Source organism: Papilio machaon, chromosome 18 (assembly GCF_912999745.1).
Source record: "Papilio machaon chromosome 18, ilPapMach1.1, whole genome shotgun sequence".
NCBI classification, from domain to species: Eukaryota; Metazoa; Arthropoda; class Insecta; order Lepidoptera; family Papilionidae; genus Papilio; species Papilio machaon.
This window is the reverse complement of record NC_060003.1, coordinates 1,357,875-1,373,610: the sequence shown is the minus strand read 5'-3', so window position 1 is coordinate 1,373,610 and position 15,736 is coordinate 1,357,875. Positions and strand designations below refer to the sequence as shown.

Genomic DNA, 15,736 nt, shown 5'->3' with positions numbered 1-15,736 from the left:
TCATTTTTCAGGAATTTAGACTCCACTGTGATTAACCGTCCTTGTTTTAAATAATTACTTTTTTAATAAAGATTACTTAGGACCTGTTATGAATAATTGACAGTAGGGTATAACTGCCACACTTGCAGAAACCCCCTAACCGTCATTAAACGTCATTGACGTCATGAAGTGCATAAATTGTCCGACTCGCGGCAATACTGAGAGCAGCCCATAGAGCATTCCATCCAAACCACTCGATTAATAGCATTCCATTTAGAGCAGTAGATTGTATTAGTGTTTCCAATAAAGTAGTTTAGCAAAGTGTAATCATTCTTTTTTTTTAAAAAAAGGCCCCACGGACGCCATCCTTACAGATCGTACATTTCTACAAGGTCTAATTACAAGGTGAAAAACTTATCTACTCATATAATTAAACAAATCTGTAGAATCTTCCACTTTCTTTATATCAATAACATTTGCATACGCATCTGTCCGGATTAGTATCAGTGAGATCGTAGCCTGAGGGCTTCCGTTTCAGATTGAGGAGTCTAATAAGCATTGCGTTGGTTTGTGTTCAATCATTGACTGCAGAACAAATAAACCACGTTGACTGATGTGTTGTAAACTGACTTGATAAGTGTTGATTTCTTGGAGTTAGTAACATGTTATAGTAAAAAAAAAATCCTCAGTAAAGTTCTCTTCAGTTAACAACGCGTCAATGATTTCTTTTTAAAAACTTTAAATTAAAATGTTATCTTTATTTTACATAACTCACGCCTGTAACCCAGACGGGTAGGCAGAGATCGCGGACCTCCATTTGGCGTGGCCAAACGGACCTCTGCAATTCACTTTTCGCCATTTCGGGAGACGAAACGTGACGGGTGGCGAGCCGTCGCCGTCTTTGAAATTTCCTTTTGCTCATACGTGCAGGTTGCATCACGATGTTTTCCTTCACCGTAAGAACGTCGGATAAATGTACATATGTAAATCTAATATCGAAAAACACATTAATACATAGCGAGATTCGATCCCAAGAACTGCAGATTACAAGTCAAGTGCTTAAACCCTGAGCCAACGACGATCTTTATTTTAATCATCTAAAAAATAAAGTCGAACAGAAAATGTTATGTAACAATTTTTAATAAAAAATATATGCATTAAATACGGGTATTTTTACATTTCCTTCCTTTAATATTTCAATTCAATTGACAATACAAGATCTTCCTATGATTGAACACGAAGTGTTTCAAATTATCACATTTCAAATACATTTCCCACGAGCAATTAGACACGTGTTTGGATCTTTCAAGTGGGTAGGGCTTGTCCTTCACAAATATTGTCTCTGAGGACGTACGCAGTACGCTGACTTGACGATTAAGCGGTGAGTGTTTGGTGACAGAGACTATTTACGTGAATACGGTTCAGTAAATTTGACACAATAACTATTCTACAGAGGGAATGTATTAAAGAAATAAAGCTTTAAGATCACAATGATTTAACGTTCACGTTCCAATTTTAAGTACATTGAAAGAGTATGAAACACATTTGTATAACTGAATCCATAGATCCCAAATTTTATTCATTAAAATACAGTATTATTATAAATTTTGAATGCAATTTATGCAACAATTAATTATTTATAAATTTTTAATATCATTGTTACTCAAAGCTTTCCTAACAAAATAATAATAATTAGTAAAGGAAAGGATGAACTTCTAAGCATCATAATAATCACAATAGAAGCTCAGTTCACGTTGTTATCGTCCACTAGACCGGTATATGGACAATACGATACCAATAATCTCTCCCTATTAATTATAATTGACATATTTCGTACTTCATCGGCAATTTGTCGGATGCTTTGTGAGCGGTCACGTGGCCGGTCGTGTTTGTTTTGATGTCCAGCCCGCGCTTGTTAGAGGGTTGGTTTTCTAATGAAAGTAGTGCTTCATTTTGATAGACATTAAGGTGCTTTAATTTGAAAACTACGCACAGTTTCGTAAATAAATAATTGTAAAAGGAACAGTTATTTTTATTTTTAAGGGTCTATTTCATAGCAGCTATTCGCACGTCTCTAGATGCGGTGGCTCTCATGTTATGAAACAATCGACTTATTGGAAACAAGGAACACAAAATACTACAAAAAACAGCTAGAATCGAACGTTCAAGTTAGTGGTAATTGGATGTAAGTAGATAAGTAGGTGAACAAGGGTAGATTACTTTATTTGACAACCGAAAAGTAAAGAAAAACTTAAAATTACTATTTTAAATTTTGTATTCCGGTATATAAAAGTACAGCTTTGGTCAAACAAGCCTTTTACGAGTTTTCTCAGACATTTAATTAAAAAAAAAATAACTCATGACCCTTTTATATGTTAAAAAACCAATCGCAACTAATTCCCATGACTAAATTCGTTTAGGGTCATTCAATTGCACTAATTTCCAAACATTGACTCTTGTATTTTGTTAAACACGTCGCCACGCGAGCGCCGCGGGCGTTTTTAGACAAAAAATCTTTTAACAATAACGATTTAAGTGGGGCAATGAATAAAATATTAATATTAGGGTTCCCTAATTTTGTTTTAAAAAACACATTGTAAAAATACCGACAATGAGTACTAAAATCCAATACCTACAACCTCTTACGATCAAAGATATTATCAATTTTTTTGGCAATGTAATTGCTAATTTATGAATATTGTATGGATATTTGTAGCATCTTATATGATGAATGAAGTAAGTACACAATTGATGACGTAATCATCCTTATGGATATAATCTGTTATAGTAATCAGAATAAAGAAAGAAGACAAATTTGACTTTTGATTCCTACATAGAACTGAATTGTCATGTGAATGGAATACGTTATTTAAATAGATGTACGGAACCCGGTTCTTTTTTTTATATTTGTGTTGTAAAGAGGTTTTATTTTTATCAAATATCTCGTTTATTGTTAGTTTATTACTCATGGGAAGATTGTTACTGTGGGATGCGGCCGGAGGCGGAACGTGACAAAATTTGCGGAAGTAAACGTTTCGTTTATGCAAACTTCTAACATGTTTGTCTTGTTTTTCAAACTGTTTGTTTTTGTAACGTAATAAAAATGTTTGGTTGGTAACATAAACCCGTCTACGCATAGGTAAGAAATCATTGAATATTACATGATTTGGTGTATCTATAAAATTACTCTTCTTATTGATGTTTTATAGCTCTATCATTTACTAGCTGTCGCCCGCGACTCCGTCCGCACGGAAAAAAAATACTAAGTATCCCGTGTGTTCTTCCAGACTATGTTCTACATCGGTGCCAAATTTAATCAAGATCCGCTGAACTGTTTCGGAGATACCTTCAAACAAACTACTAACTAACTTCGCTGACGCAGTGACGTAACATGGGTCTTGGCCTACAATTATACTATATTCTGTGGTAATCATTATACTTCTTTGTTATTGTCTAGAAGGACAACTGTTACTCGATATGCTAGTGTGGAAATTACTTTATCTATCTAGTGTAATAAAATCATACAAAGCTATTCTATGATTTTAAATACATTTATATTTTAATTTAAGAGACAAGCGAACAAAAGCATAAATTTTTTCAAACAGACCAGAGGCACCAGTAGAGAGGTTGCAGCGTGGAGCGTGTGGGGACAAAGGGGGCACACGACGGACGACACGCGACCGACACGTGCACGACGTTCTGATGGCCACCGGAAAATTGACGTACTAAGTCCCGACGTAAGAATGATATGGAGTCGTCAACAATTTCGAGAAGAAAAATATATGACAACGCATCTGTAGTTCCTCTAGTGTGCGGATGTCACTGAGCGTTATGCACTCCAACTATAAGAGTTATTTTCTTACAGTTATAAGTTCAATCTTAATTTTTCTCTCTTCGTAAATGCTCTACCGTGATTATGACCAACTAAAAATAATTTTTCAATCGAAATAGGACAAAAAAGATTTTTTACATTTTGTTATTTTCCGGTTAAAATTAATAGATAATTATAACAAAAATCTAAGTTTCGACTCCATGCATGTCGTAGTTGCACTTCTAAATCTTCCATTTACGTACGTTTGATTCGATTCTGATTTCGTCAAAGGCATCGTAAAACACTGGACGGTCGTGCAATTGTTTTTATACAATTTACTCGCACACTTTGTTAGTGAATGTTGCACGCGAACTTTATTCCGTTTGATTTGCGAATGACACATTCTTGTTGTTATTATTTTGCTATTTTTTATCTGTTTTATTCTCGTGTTATCTGTTTTTGTTTGTGTCGGCGGGAGCGTGTCTGAGTTTTGATAGATGTCAAATTTACATTATAATGATGTACAAGGATGTTATGTGAGAATTTGTTTGGGATTGTTGTAGGGTTTTATTTATTGTTATCATGTTTTAGACTATGCTATAATACAATTAAAGCAATGATTCCGAAAATTATTTTACATGATTCACCTTTGTTTATTTGTTTACTCGTAATTTTAATCGTTCCGTTCCTACTAGCTATCTGAAGATATCTTGAATCGTTAAAACAGATTAAAAAATTAAATTTTTTATCTGGAAAGATTATTATGAGATGACATTAATTCACCTACAAAACATATATATTTTTCTGCGTTTACAAACGTTGCATTTTATGCGAAAAAGCCCTTAGGGAAGACAAAAGAAAACATTAACTCAGTTTATTTGCTAAATAGAGGAGATTTAAAAGAATCAACCACGCACTCTCCCGATTGTTCGCCGCTCGCCGAAATTCATTAAAGCCGGCACGCATCGCTACACCGAAGTCGCCCCAAATGCGATCCAATAATTACATACGTTTTAACCCGCACCCACCCTTTTGATATTTGAATATGGTTTCATTTCAATTGACTTAACCGGAGTAACCAACGATGCTACAACACCGCAATCAATTTTCAACTCTGTAGTCTTAAACTTAAGGTTAACTTTTCGATGACTGTCGTTTGTTTCTAAGGTCTACAATTCTTTTGATATTGAATTAGGAGTAAATTTTTTTCAAATAAATTTGATTCTTTAAGCGTAACTCTATTTGCAGTATTGTCACCACCACTTAAGTGGCCACATGTCGCCTGGAGGGCTTTTAAAATTATTGTTGTAAGCTTATAAAGAAATGTTGCAATTCGATTTCACGCAACCACTTAATAAGTCAATGAAAGATTGATTTTACGAAGTAATATCATATACTTTGGTGTGATCTCAGCTTTTAATACAAAATAATTGAAGTTATCGTACCAAGAATCCAAGTGCGCTTAAAAAATGTTTAAAGTCTATTATGCTAGTGGTGGCACAAAAAAAAAGTTGCTAAAGCATTTCAATAATGACAATCCTTTTAACGACATATAAAACCTCTTTTCCTGGGATTTTAAAGCGAATAAATCTTCTATCAGTTTAATAGCTTTTAAAACTGGGAACGGGTGCAAACTCTTCGTGGTATTTGTTTAATGGACATCGGGCAAACCGCGAAATGTCCGGACACGGAACAAAACTTAAAATAATTGGTCCGCAACACGCTCTGCCCGTCACCATCGATTGTACGCAAGCAAAGTAGTCTTAATACTTCCACTTTAATTCGTAAAAAGACGAATTACATTCCATAATGTATATCAATATTTTTTTTACAATGTTCTAATTGTTTAAAAAAACATGAAACTATAATATAATATAAATATATATCCCTTCCTAATTTAGAATTACATCACAATCTTGTGTCAATAATTAATAGTTTAACGAGAAATAGGTCACATGTTTTAGTTTTCTATGAGATAAATGTAGTTATAGAGGTAGGTAATTAATACGTAGTTTTTGTAAACTTTAACCGTTATTGGCAACTTGCCAAACGTTAAAAAATCTATAAGAGCGTTTGGACGTATTTGATTGGTCAAAGAATTCAAGTATCAAGATGTAATAGTTAGAAGGATGTCGGAAAGAGTTACACTGCTATCGTCCAGTAGACGGGCACAAGTCATTAACTAATACAAATAAATTAGATTTACTGCAAAAAATGGCGGATCGCGCACGGTAATACCACCCGGGGGACGGTCAGAAAATGGTTCACGAATCGTTGATATAGGATGTTTGAAAAAAAAATTTATAATGACACCTTTATAATAATTTGTTGTACTATTAATAAATTACACTCCAAAAGAAAATAATAATGATTATAAGAACTACAAAAAAAAAATATTTTTTTATCAGCGTAAAATACAATTTTAAATGTACACACAACAAAGTTTGCTCTTTACATTTAAAACACATTTCAGCTCGGATATAAATTTTCGCTAACTTCGTATTTTCAATTTCATACGTCCACAGATCCTGGTCGGTAACGTTATCCAATTATTTATTTAGTGAAAACCTACGGAGCGTGCGTCGTGGAGAACAAACAGGAATAGTAGAGACTAAGCTGGCATTTAATTAACTTGTTACGAAAATGTTCGGGGAAATTTCATCCGATTCTATTACACAATGCCATTCGAATGTTTGCTGCTTTCAAAAAATTCATAGTAACATGTTAACGTAGATAAATAATATAGATTAAATTTTTTTTTTTTTTTTTAGTATGGAATATATTAGCTGCACCATTTACACTTCATCCTGTAGATATAATACTTCATTGGAATTGTTAGTTTTTAGCAAAAAAAAAACGTTTCACAATTTATGTCATATGAAATAGTGTCCGATTAAAAAATTAACACACATTAATATACAGGTTGAATTATTTATCGTACAATTCAAGATTAGAAATTAAAGAAAAACTTACAGAATAAATTTTTAACAAGGCAAAAACTTCGTACTGCAATCACGTGAATGTTCGAAAGCAATTGAGACAGAATACATCAGTTTATAATCAACCTGTATGTTAGTTTATAATCGATATTTACTCTATGATCAATAATGTAAACGAACTATCGATTCATTGATCTATGATCTATTCAATTATCTATGACCTTTTGTAAAAAATGGCGAGTCGCTAATAAAATTTCGAACAAGTAACAAGCGTTTCTCTTCTCAAGATCCAACATAGCCACATCCAAGTCTATGACACGGTAATAATAATACCGTGAGTGAGAGAGATACAGTTATACACAATTCCTGTGACGTGACAAAGACAGGGATAACTATCTTCCGTCCCTTTCTGCGTACCAGGGTTTGGGCTTTGTTTGGAACAAAGGTTGTCCCCTACAAACAACCTAGGTTGTCCCTAACAAAGTTTGACATTCGTGCTATTTTTCGAAAATTGTGAATACTTAGTGGCTGTAATTGTGCAAAAATATTTTGATATTACAGTTTTAGTAAGGTAAAGTTTATAAAACATGGTATACTGCTGTATCGTCGGTTGTAAAAGCCGTAGTGAGCGAAAAGAGAAAAACATAACCTTTCACTCGTAAGTACTGAAACTACGCACTTATTCACATGTATTCATACAAAATAAGGAAGAAAATACAAACTAGTTGTTCTTTACAGTCTTTGTAATAACTAATATGTTAAAATACGGGTAAAATCAGCTAAAATAAAATAGTATTTTTCGAACATTATGCGCCCAAACGCAGATGTCATTTGTGTCAAATAATATACTGTAGATCTGGGAAACAAGCGGCCATATTAAACTTCTTTTCAAATTGGTTGGTTATTACCCGTAAAAATAATACCACCATCTTGTTGTAAAAATTACCCTGAATTTAGGGGAAATAAATTATAGTATGTATAATGTATATAAATGAAACAATTCACATTTTTTATACTATTTTCAACAGATTTCAAAAGGAGTTTTTAATTCTGGTATATGCTGTGTTTTTAAATATTTGATACTTTCTTATCCCGTTGATTTTAAAGAGTATGCTTTTTAATTTGTCCCATGTAAATTTTGTTTCTTAGAAATTACAATCAAAATAGTTTAATATTAAGTAGTTTTACATGTAGTGTTCACTGTAATGATATACAGAGTAATTTAAAATTATATGACTATAATATTGGTATGTTTTTTGTAGCTTTTTATGAAGACTTAGGGCTTCGTGCATATCGAAGAAAAATAGGACATCGTTTGAATGCTCGTCTAATGGACCTAAGACTGAAGAGATGCCGCGCTTTGTTGAAGCGGTACGCGGGAAAAAAATATCGGGAAATTCTTTTTTTGGAGTCACTCAAGACATCCTTGATTAAGGCAGCCGCCGATATTGACATGGACCTCGTTCGTGCTGTGATAGACGACTGGCCGAGCAGATTGAAGGCCTGTATTCAAAATCACGGATGTCATTTTGAATAAACTTTAGTGTCATAAGAATCTATGTTTTGTTAAGTTCATTTTGGTATATAAATGGTCACATAATGAATAAACTTGTTTCAATTATTTTATATTAAACATGTAACAGAATTTATGACCTGACTAAGTATTACTAAAAAAATCTGTTTATGTAATCTTAGTCACATAAACAAAAATTACGCATTGTTTTTTATATTTATTACGTTTATTAATTACAATTTAATTGGGAATATATAAATTGGTCTATATTAAATTATATCGTAATTATTCATTTTCGGGACAAAACAAATAACTGGTAACCCCAATCCTTTTACTTATATATATGTATAGTCTATAGTACTCTCTATCTGTCCCTTACGGGTGAACGCGCATGCCATATCTATATAATTCTTAATCTGAGGCCACATCCAACCAACATAGTGGTCCTTCGAGCCGGATATTCAGCGTTTTATTCAAAATTTGGAAAAATTGGTAAAAAATATGGATAACGTAGAACAATTATTAACAGTGCTCCAAGACATACGCCAACACATTACCCGAATTTATGAGAATTTCAAGAAGACTTCAAAAAGTCGTCTGACCGAAGGATATGTTGAAACCAAAATGTCGATCTTACAAGAATACTGGGTCGCCTTCACAAATAATCATAACAGCTTAATAAGGATAGTAACGAAAGAACAAAGAAAATCATTGGAGTATTTCAAGAACGAAGTATTCGTCGACTGCGAAGAGAACTACATTCAAGGTAAAGCAGCTATGAAAGATTTTCTTCAGCCAGCACATCCCCAAAGCAGCAGCATACCAGCTATCGGCAGCCCACCAAGTATGAAGCAGCAGGTAAAATTACCAAATATAGAAGTACCCACATTCGCCGGTAATTATGAAGATTGGCCAACATTCCAAGACCTTTTTATCTCCCTTATTCACAAGAACGATGGAATTAGTAAAGTACAAAAACTACAATATTTAAAATTGAGTGTCAGCGGGGAAGCAGAATATTTACTTAAACATATACAAGTAACGGAGGACAACTACGATCAAGCCTGGGAGGTGTTGAGGCAGCGATATAACAATAAACGTCTCATTGTAACATCTATTTTAAGGAAATTATTTAACCAGAAAAAGTTGCAGAGTCCATCGGTGAGTCATATAAAAGCTTTACTTGATACCACTAACCAATGCCTCCATAGCCTTAATAATTTAAACATTAATACAGACCAATGGGACCCTCTAATTGTGTATATAATTACCAATAAATTAGATCTAGAGTCACAAAAGGGATGGGAAGAATATGTAAGCAAGGAAGTTTCCGGAGATCTACCTACATTTTCAATTTTAAAAAAGTTTCTAGAAATTAAATTTAGAACGCTCGAATTATTACAATCATCTACAAAGGAGAAAAATACAGTCCACACATTTCACACTACAACAAATTTCAAAGCATGTGTCTTATGTAAAGAACATCATGCACTTTGTCACTGCAAAAGTTTTGGAAAAATGGATCTACAAAAGAGAAGAGAATATATCAATCAGAATAACATCTGTTACAACTGTTTAATTCCAGGACATCCTGTCAAATATTGTCGATCATCTAGCACTTGCAGGATTTGTCACAAACGGCATCACACGCTTCTTCATCATTCACCCACAGCGAGTACCCAAGGTAACATTGCAAATCATTCTCAACCTACGGTTTTAAATGCAAATGTTGAAGAAACACCAATTCAAATTAATACAGTAGCGACTTCACAATCAAATACAACATACAATAAAACAGTTTTATTAGGGACGGCAATAGTAGCTGTACAAAGCGAGGATGGATACACAACTGTTTTAAGAGCATTAATCGATCCAGGTTCACAAGGTTGTTTAATAAGCGAGCGAGCCGCTCAATTGTTAAAGGCAAAGAGATATTCAACAAAAGGAAACATCATCGGGGTGGGATCAGTAAAGTCAAGGATAAATGAATCAATTCAAATTGAAGTAAGCTCCAGATTTATGAAAGATTTTAGCATCAAAATAAAGGCATTTGTGATTTCCAGGCAACTTACTTCAAGAATAACAAACATAACATTGCAATACAGCGACTGGCCCCACATACAAGGACTTGAGTTAGCCGATCCAAGTTTCAACATTTCAAGATCTGTAGACCTACTGTTGGGAGTAGATGTATATTCACAAATAATACTGAGTGAGGTTATAAGAGGCCCACCAGGAACACCATGTGCTCAAAACACCACATTAGGTTATATAATTTTTGGAACAATAGATGATAGTTTACAATCAACCCAAGAAAATATTATAGTTATGCATCAAATTACAAACCTAGATGATATGTTAAAATCACTATGGGAAATAGATACAACTTCTAAAAGAAAATTAACGCAAGATGAACAAATTTGTGAAGAATTATTTCAGAATACAACATCAAGAAGTAGCAATGGCAGATATATTGTACAATTACCTTTCAAAACAGACAATCCTAAATCCATGGAAGGAAATAGTCGAGAGATAGCATTGAGAAGATTCAAACAATTAGAAAGCAAATTAGAAAAGTCACCAGGTCTTAAACAAAAATATAATGAAGTTCTTGAAGAATATTTAACAATGGGACATATGGAAAAGATTCCACAACAAGATATTGTCAAGAAAGGTGTTTATTTACCACATCATGCTGTGGTGCGTGATGACAAAGAATCGACAAAGGTACGCATCGTGTTCGACGCTTCATGTAAAAATTCTGATGGTGTGTCACTTAACGATGAACTGTTAGTAGGTCCTGTGCTTCAAGAGGATTTAAGAAGTATTATTCTAAGATGGCGTACACACAAGATTTGCTTTGCAAGTGATATTGAAAAAATGTACAGAATGATTTTATTAAGAAAGGAACATACAGACTTTCAAAGAATTTTGTGGCGCCAAGGATCATCAGAAGACAATGAAGTTGAAGATTTCAGACTATTGACAGTTACATTTGGTACCGCTGCAGCACCATATCTTGCCGTTAGAACTCTAATGCAGATTGCTAATGATGAATGTGAAAATTTTCCGAAGGCAGCTAAGGTTATAAGAGAAGATTTCTATGTGGATGATTTGATGTCAGGTTGCGACACCATTCAAGAAGCAATAGATATAAGCAAACAATTAATAGAAATTTTAAAAAGATGTGGATTTAAGCTCAAAAAATGGACATCAAATAGTGCAGAATTCTTAGAAACAATAGAACCTCAAGATAGATCAACACATGCTTGTCTGAATTTAAGAATAGATGGTACAGTAAAGGCACTCGGACTTACTTGGAATTTAGGCGAAGATAATTTTCAATATTCATTAAATTTACCAACTATTTCTACAAAAATTACCAAACGCACTATCTTAGCAGATATCCAGAGAATGTTTGATCCCCTAGGGTGGTTAGCACCGGTCATAGTAAGAGCCAAAATTCTAGTGCAAAAGTTATGGCTTGAGGGATTGAATTGGGATGATGAGATTAGTGAGAGTTTAAGAAAGGAATGGCTCAAGATTAGAAATGATTTATGTAACATTAAAGAAATTAAAATCAAAAGATGGACAAATACAACTACTTCAAATAAAAACAATACATTTATTCATGGATTTAGTGACGCCTCTAATAAAGCAATTTCAGCTGTAGTTTATTGCAGAACTATTGATCAAGATGGAAATATACAAACCAGCATTGTCGCAGCGAGAACTAAAGTTGCTCCAGTGAAAACAATATCCCTACCACGTCTTGAGTTATGTGGTGCAGTCCTACTATCAAAATTATTACACCATGTAACCAATGCAATGAGAATACCATCAAATCAAGTTTATGCATGGACAGACTCTTCAGTTGTGTTAGCATGGCTGCTAGGAGAACCAAACAGATGGAAACCATTTGTCGCTAATCGAGTAGTGGAGATATTGGACAACATCAACAACAGTCAATGGTATCATGTTAAGTCTCAGGAGAACCCGGCAGATGTTGCCTCAAGAGGTTGCAGTGTCGATGAACTTCAAAACGATACTTTATGGTGGAATGGCCCTTCATGGCTTCTACAAAAGACAATAACATTTTCAAGACCTAACATTGTATCAACTCATCTCGAGAAGAAATCTGTACAAGTTTGTTTAAATACCATGGAAACTGAAGATAACTATTCAAATAAATTTTTAGATTTTGATAATTTTGACACACTAGAAGAACTTCAAAAAAATAATTGTTTACAGCAGAAGATTTCTAAATTTCAGAAAAAGGGAATACAAAGAGTCCAGCATTACAACAGAAGAATTAAATCAAGCTTTATTAATCTGTATAAAAAAGGATCAGAGTGAACATTTCAGTGATGACATAAGAAATATTATGATGTATGAATATGTCAAACCAACCAGTCACCTTAAAACTTTGAACCCTTTTCTTGACAAAGAAAGAGTTATCAGAGTTGGAGGAAGATTGCGTCATTCAAACTTAAGTGAAGACAGTAAACATCCAATTATACTCGACTCTAAGTCTAAACTTACCGCACTTATTGTAGCTGATGCACACAGAAAAACTTTACATGGTGGATTGCAACTCATGCTTTCATATTTGAGAACGAAATATTGGATTATAAGAGCAAAAAGCATTGTTAAATCACATATTTTTAAATGCTTAATTTGTGCAAAACTTCGAGCCAAAACAAGAAGTCAACTCATGGGTGATCTACCGAGTCAGCGAGTAACTCCATCACGACCTTTTCTCAACAGCGGCGTAGATTTCGCGGGACCATTCAACATCCTCATGTCCAAGGGCAAGGGCATTCGCACAAGCAAGGCTTACATTGCTATATTTATTTGTTTATCTACAAAGGCTATACACCTAGAATTGGTGAGCGACTTAACTTCAGAAGCTTTTATTGCAGCATTCAAACGTTTTGTGTCGCGCAGAGGGCATTGTGCTCAGATGTGGAGCGATCAGGGTAGAACTTTTATTGCTGCAAATAGAGAACTAAAGGAGTCCCTAGATGAAGCTAATTTAGAATCATTACATAAACAAACTGCAAACACCTTGGCTATGGATGGTACTCAGTGGCATTTCATTCCTCCCTACAGTCCTACATTCGGTGGACTCTGGGAAGCTGGAGTCAAATCAATGAAAGGTCATTTGAAGAGGGTTTTGACAACAAATTTAACATTCGAAGAAATGAGCACACTTTTGTGTCAAGTAGAAGCTTGTCTCAATTCTCGGCCGTTGACACCAATAGATGACAGTGATGTAGATAATGTGGACCCGCTGACACCAGGACATTTTTTAGTTGGAGAAGCCCTTAAAATTGTTCCTACACCTAATTTAACTAACATTAATTTTAATTTACATACTAGATGGCTTTATACACAGAAACTTTTAAATGATTTTTGGCATCGATGGCAACAAGAATATCTAACAAGATTACAACAAAGACCTAAATGGTTGAAAATTAAAAAGGAATTTTCAATTAATGATATTGTATTAATAAAACAAGACAATATGCCTCCGGGGAAGTGGATGCTGGGGCGCATACTCAACAAACATCCTGGACCTGACGGGATAACCAGAGTGTATAGTGTAAAGTGTGGTGATAGTGTTACTAAAAGAAATGTGCTTAAATTGTGTCATTTACCTATTAACATTGATTCATAATTTACTGTAAAACTTGTTAAGTAGATATGTTATATCATTTTTCTTTATAAATTGTTGTAGTTGATAAGTTTACTTGATTCATACTTTCAATACTTACCTTAAATTCTTAATTAATGTTTTCTTTATATTGTGTACATATTTAATTTGCAATTACTTAAAACTAATTGATTATGTTTGTGTTATTGATTTCAGCAGTTATGTTTTAAGTTTTTATTTTGGTTTTGAGATTTATTTATTTTGTTTTTCTGTTCATTTTGATTTATGCTAAGTTTGTTTACATTTACTTTGATTTGTACTGATTACAGCGATTTAACTATAAGGATGATTAATTAAAATTAGGATGTTTTGTAAATACTAGGATAATTTCATACATTTGTTTTCATATTTGCATATTTGTTTCACTATTTGTATTACTTAAGATTTTCATTCATTTGTGTTTACAACTTAAAATTTTGACAGTTTGCTATTAATTCATTCTTTGGTTTATATACAGTTTTTCAATTTCATTAATTTTCTTAAAAAAGGCCTGTGCCCTTTTTGGTGGGGGGCATGTTAGTTTATAATCGATATTTACTCTATGATCAATAATGTAAACGAACTATCGATTCATTGATCTATGATCTATTCAATTATCTATGACCTTTTGTAAAAAATGGCGAGTCGCTAATAAAATTTCGAACAAGTAACAAGCGTTTCTCTTCTCAAGATCCAACATAGCCACATCCAACCAACACTGTACTTTATTAGTCAACTGCGACAGACCCAGCCTTTGCTATCTAATTAACCTAAGTGCATTTCTCTCCGGTTAAGCTATAAACATTAAAATTTTGGTTCAAGTTAAAAGATTATATGGTTTATTTATAATATAAGATATGAAATAATTATAATTTTAAATGATTTAATAAAAAACACACAAAAAATGCGCTATACTCACGTAATACGCATTTACTCTAAGAATGCTTTTATGAATATCCCGCGAAAGTTATTTACATAGCACATTATCTGAAGAGGTTTTGGACTGACGGTACGGATAGGCAAGAAATCTATCTTAGCTGTGATAATTAAAGAAAAACTGTATACTACTCGCATTATTGTTCCTTTCACTACTTTCATTCTACTACTCTGCTGCATCAATACTGGAAAGCGTTTAGTTTTATTACGATTTTGCAAATACGCTATCGCTTATGAATTGCACTGAACAATATCAGTTCTCGTTGGTTCATCGATACATTTGAGGTTATATAATTTGCACCCGTATTGTTTGGAGTGGACAGAAGGGTTGTAACTAGAGTTTCCGCAAATATACGTTTAAATTAATTAATATTGTAATATTATGTGGAAGGTGTTTATATCCAGTCCCTTTATAAGACCAATTTCTTCCTCTTTTAACCATCTACTGACTTTACCAACTTAAATCTTTTTTTTTGTTGGTACTGTATTATAATTGTCAAATCTTGACATTCCCTTTCTACTAATGAAATTATGACAGCTAATAGCTAGTTTTTTACTAAAATAGGTACTATTACTTTTCTCAGAAATCGAAAATATAAATTCATTAATTATCGCCCGGGAATCCGTCCGCGTGGAATTAAAAAAAAAACATAATAAGTAAGCTATGTGTTCTTCCAGACTATCATCTACATCTGTGCCAAATTTAATCAAGATTCATTAAGCTGGAGATACCTTCAAACGAACATCCATCCATCCATTTGCATTTATAATATTAGTAAGATTTTTAAGTCATGTGGTCTGACAAATTCAATTGCAACAAATTACTTTGTACGTTACCATCCCTCCGTCATCAGCTATAGAAC

The 15,736-nt window shown here is 33.5% G+C and overlaps 1 protein-coding gene across 1 annotated transcript; it reads left to right on the top strand.

The window, feature by feature from the left end:
* The first annotated feature begins 12,956 nt into the window (after positions 1–12,956).
* Positions 12,957–13,833, top strand: LOC123721943. The gene is made up of 2 exons (XM_045682297.1): positions 12,957–13,556; positions 13,765–13,833. The coding sequence occupies exons 1-2, from the start codon at positions 12,957–12,959 to the stop codon at positions 13,831–13,833; spliced, it is 669 nt and encodes a 222-aa protein (XP_045538253.1).
* The last annotated feature ends 1,903 nt before the right edge of the window (positions 13,834–15,736 follow it).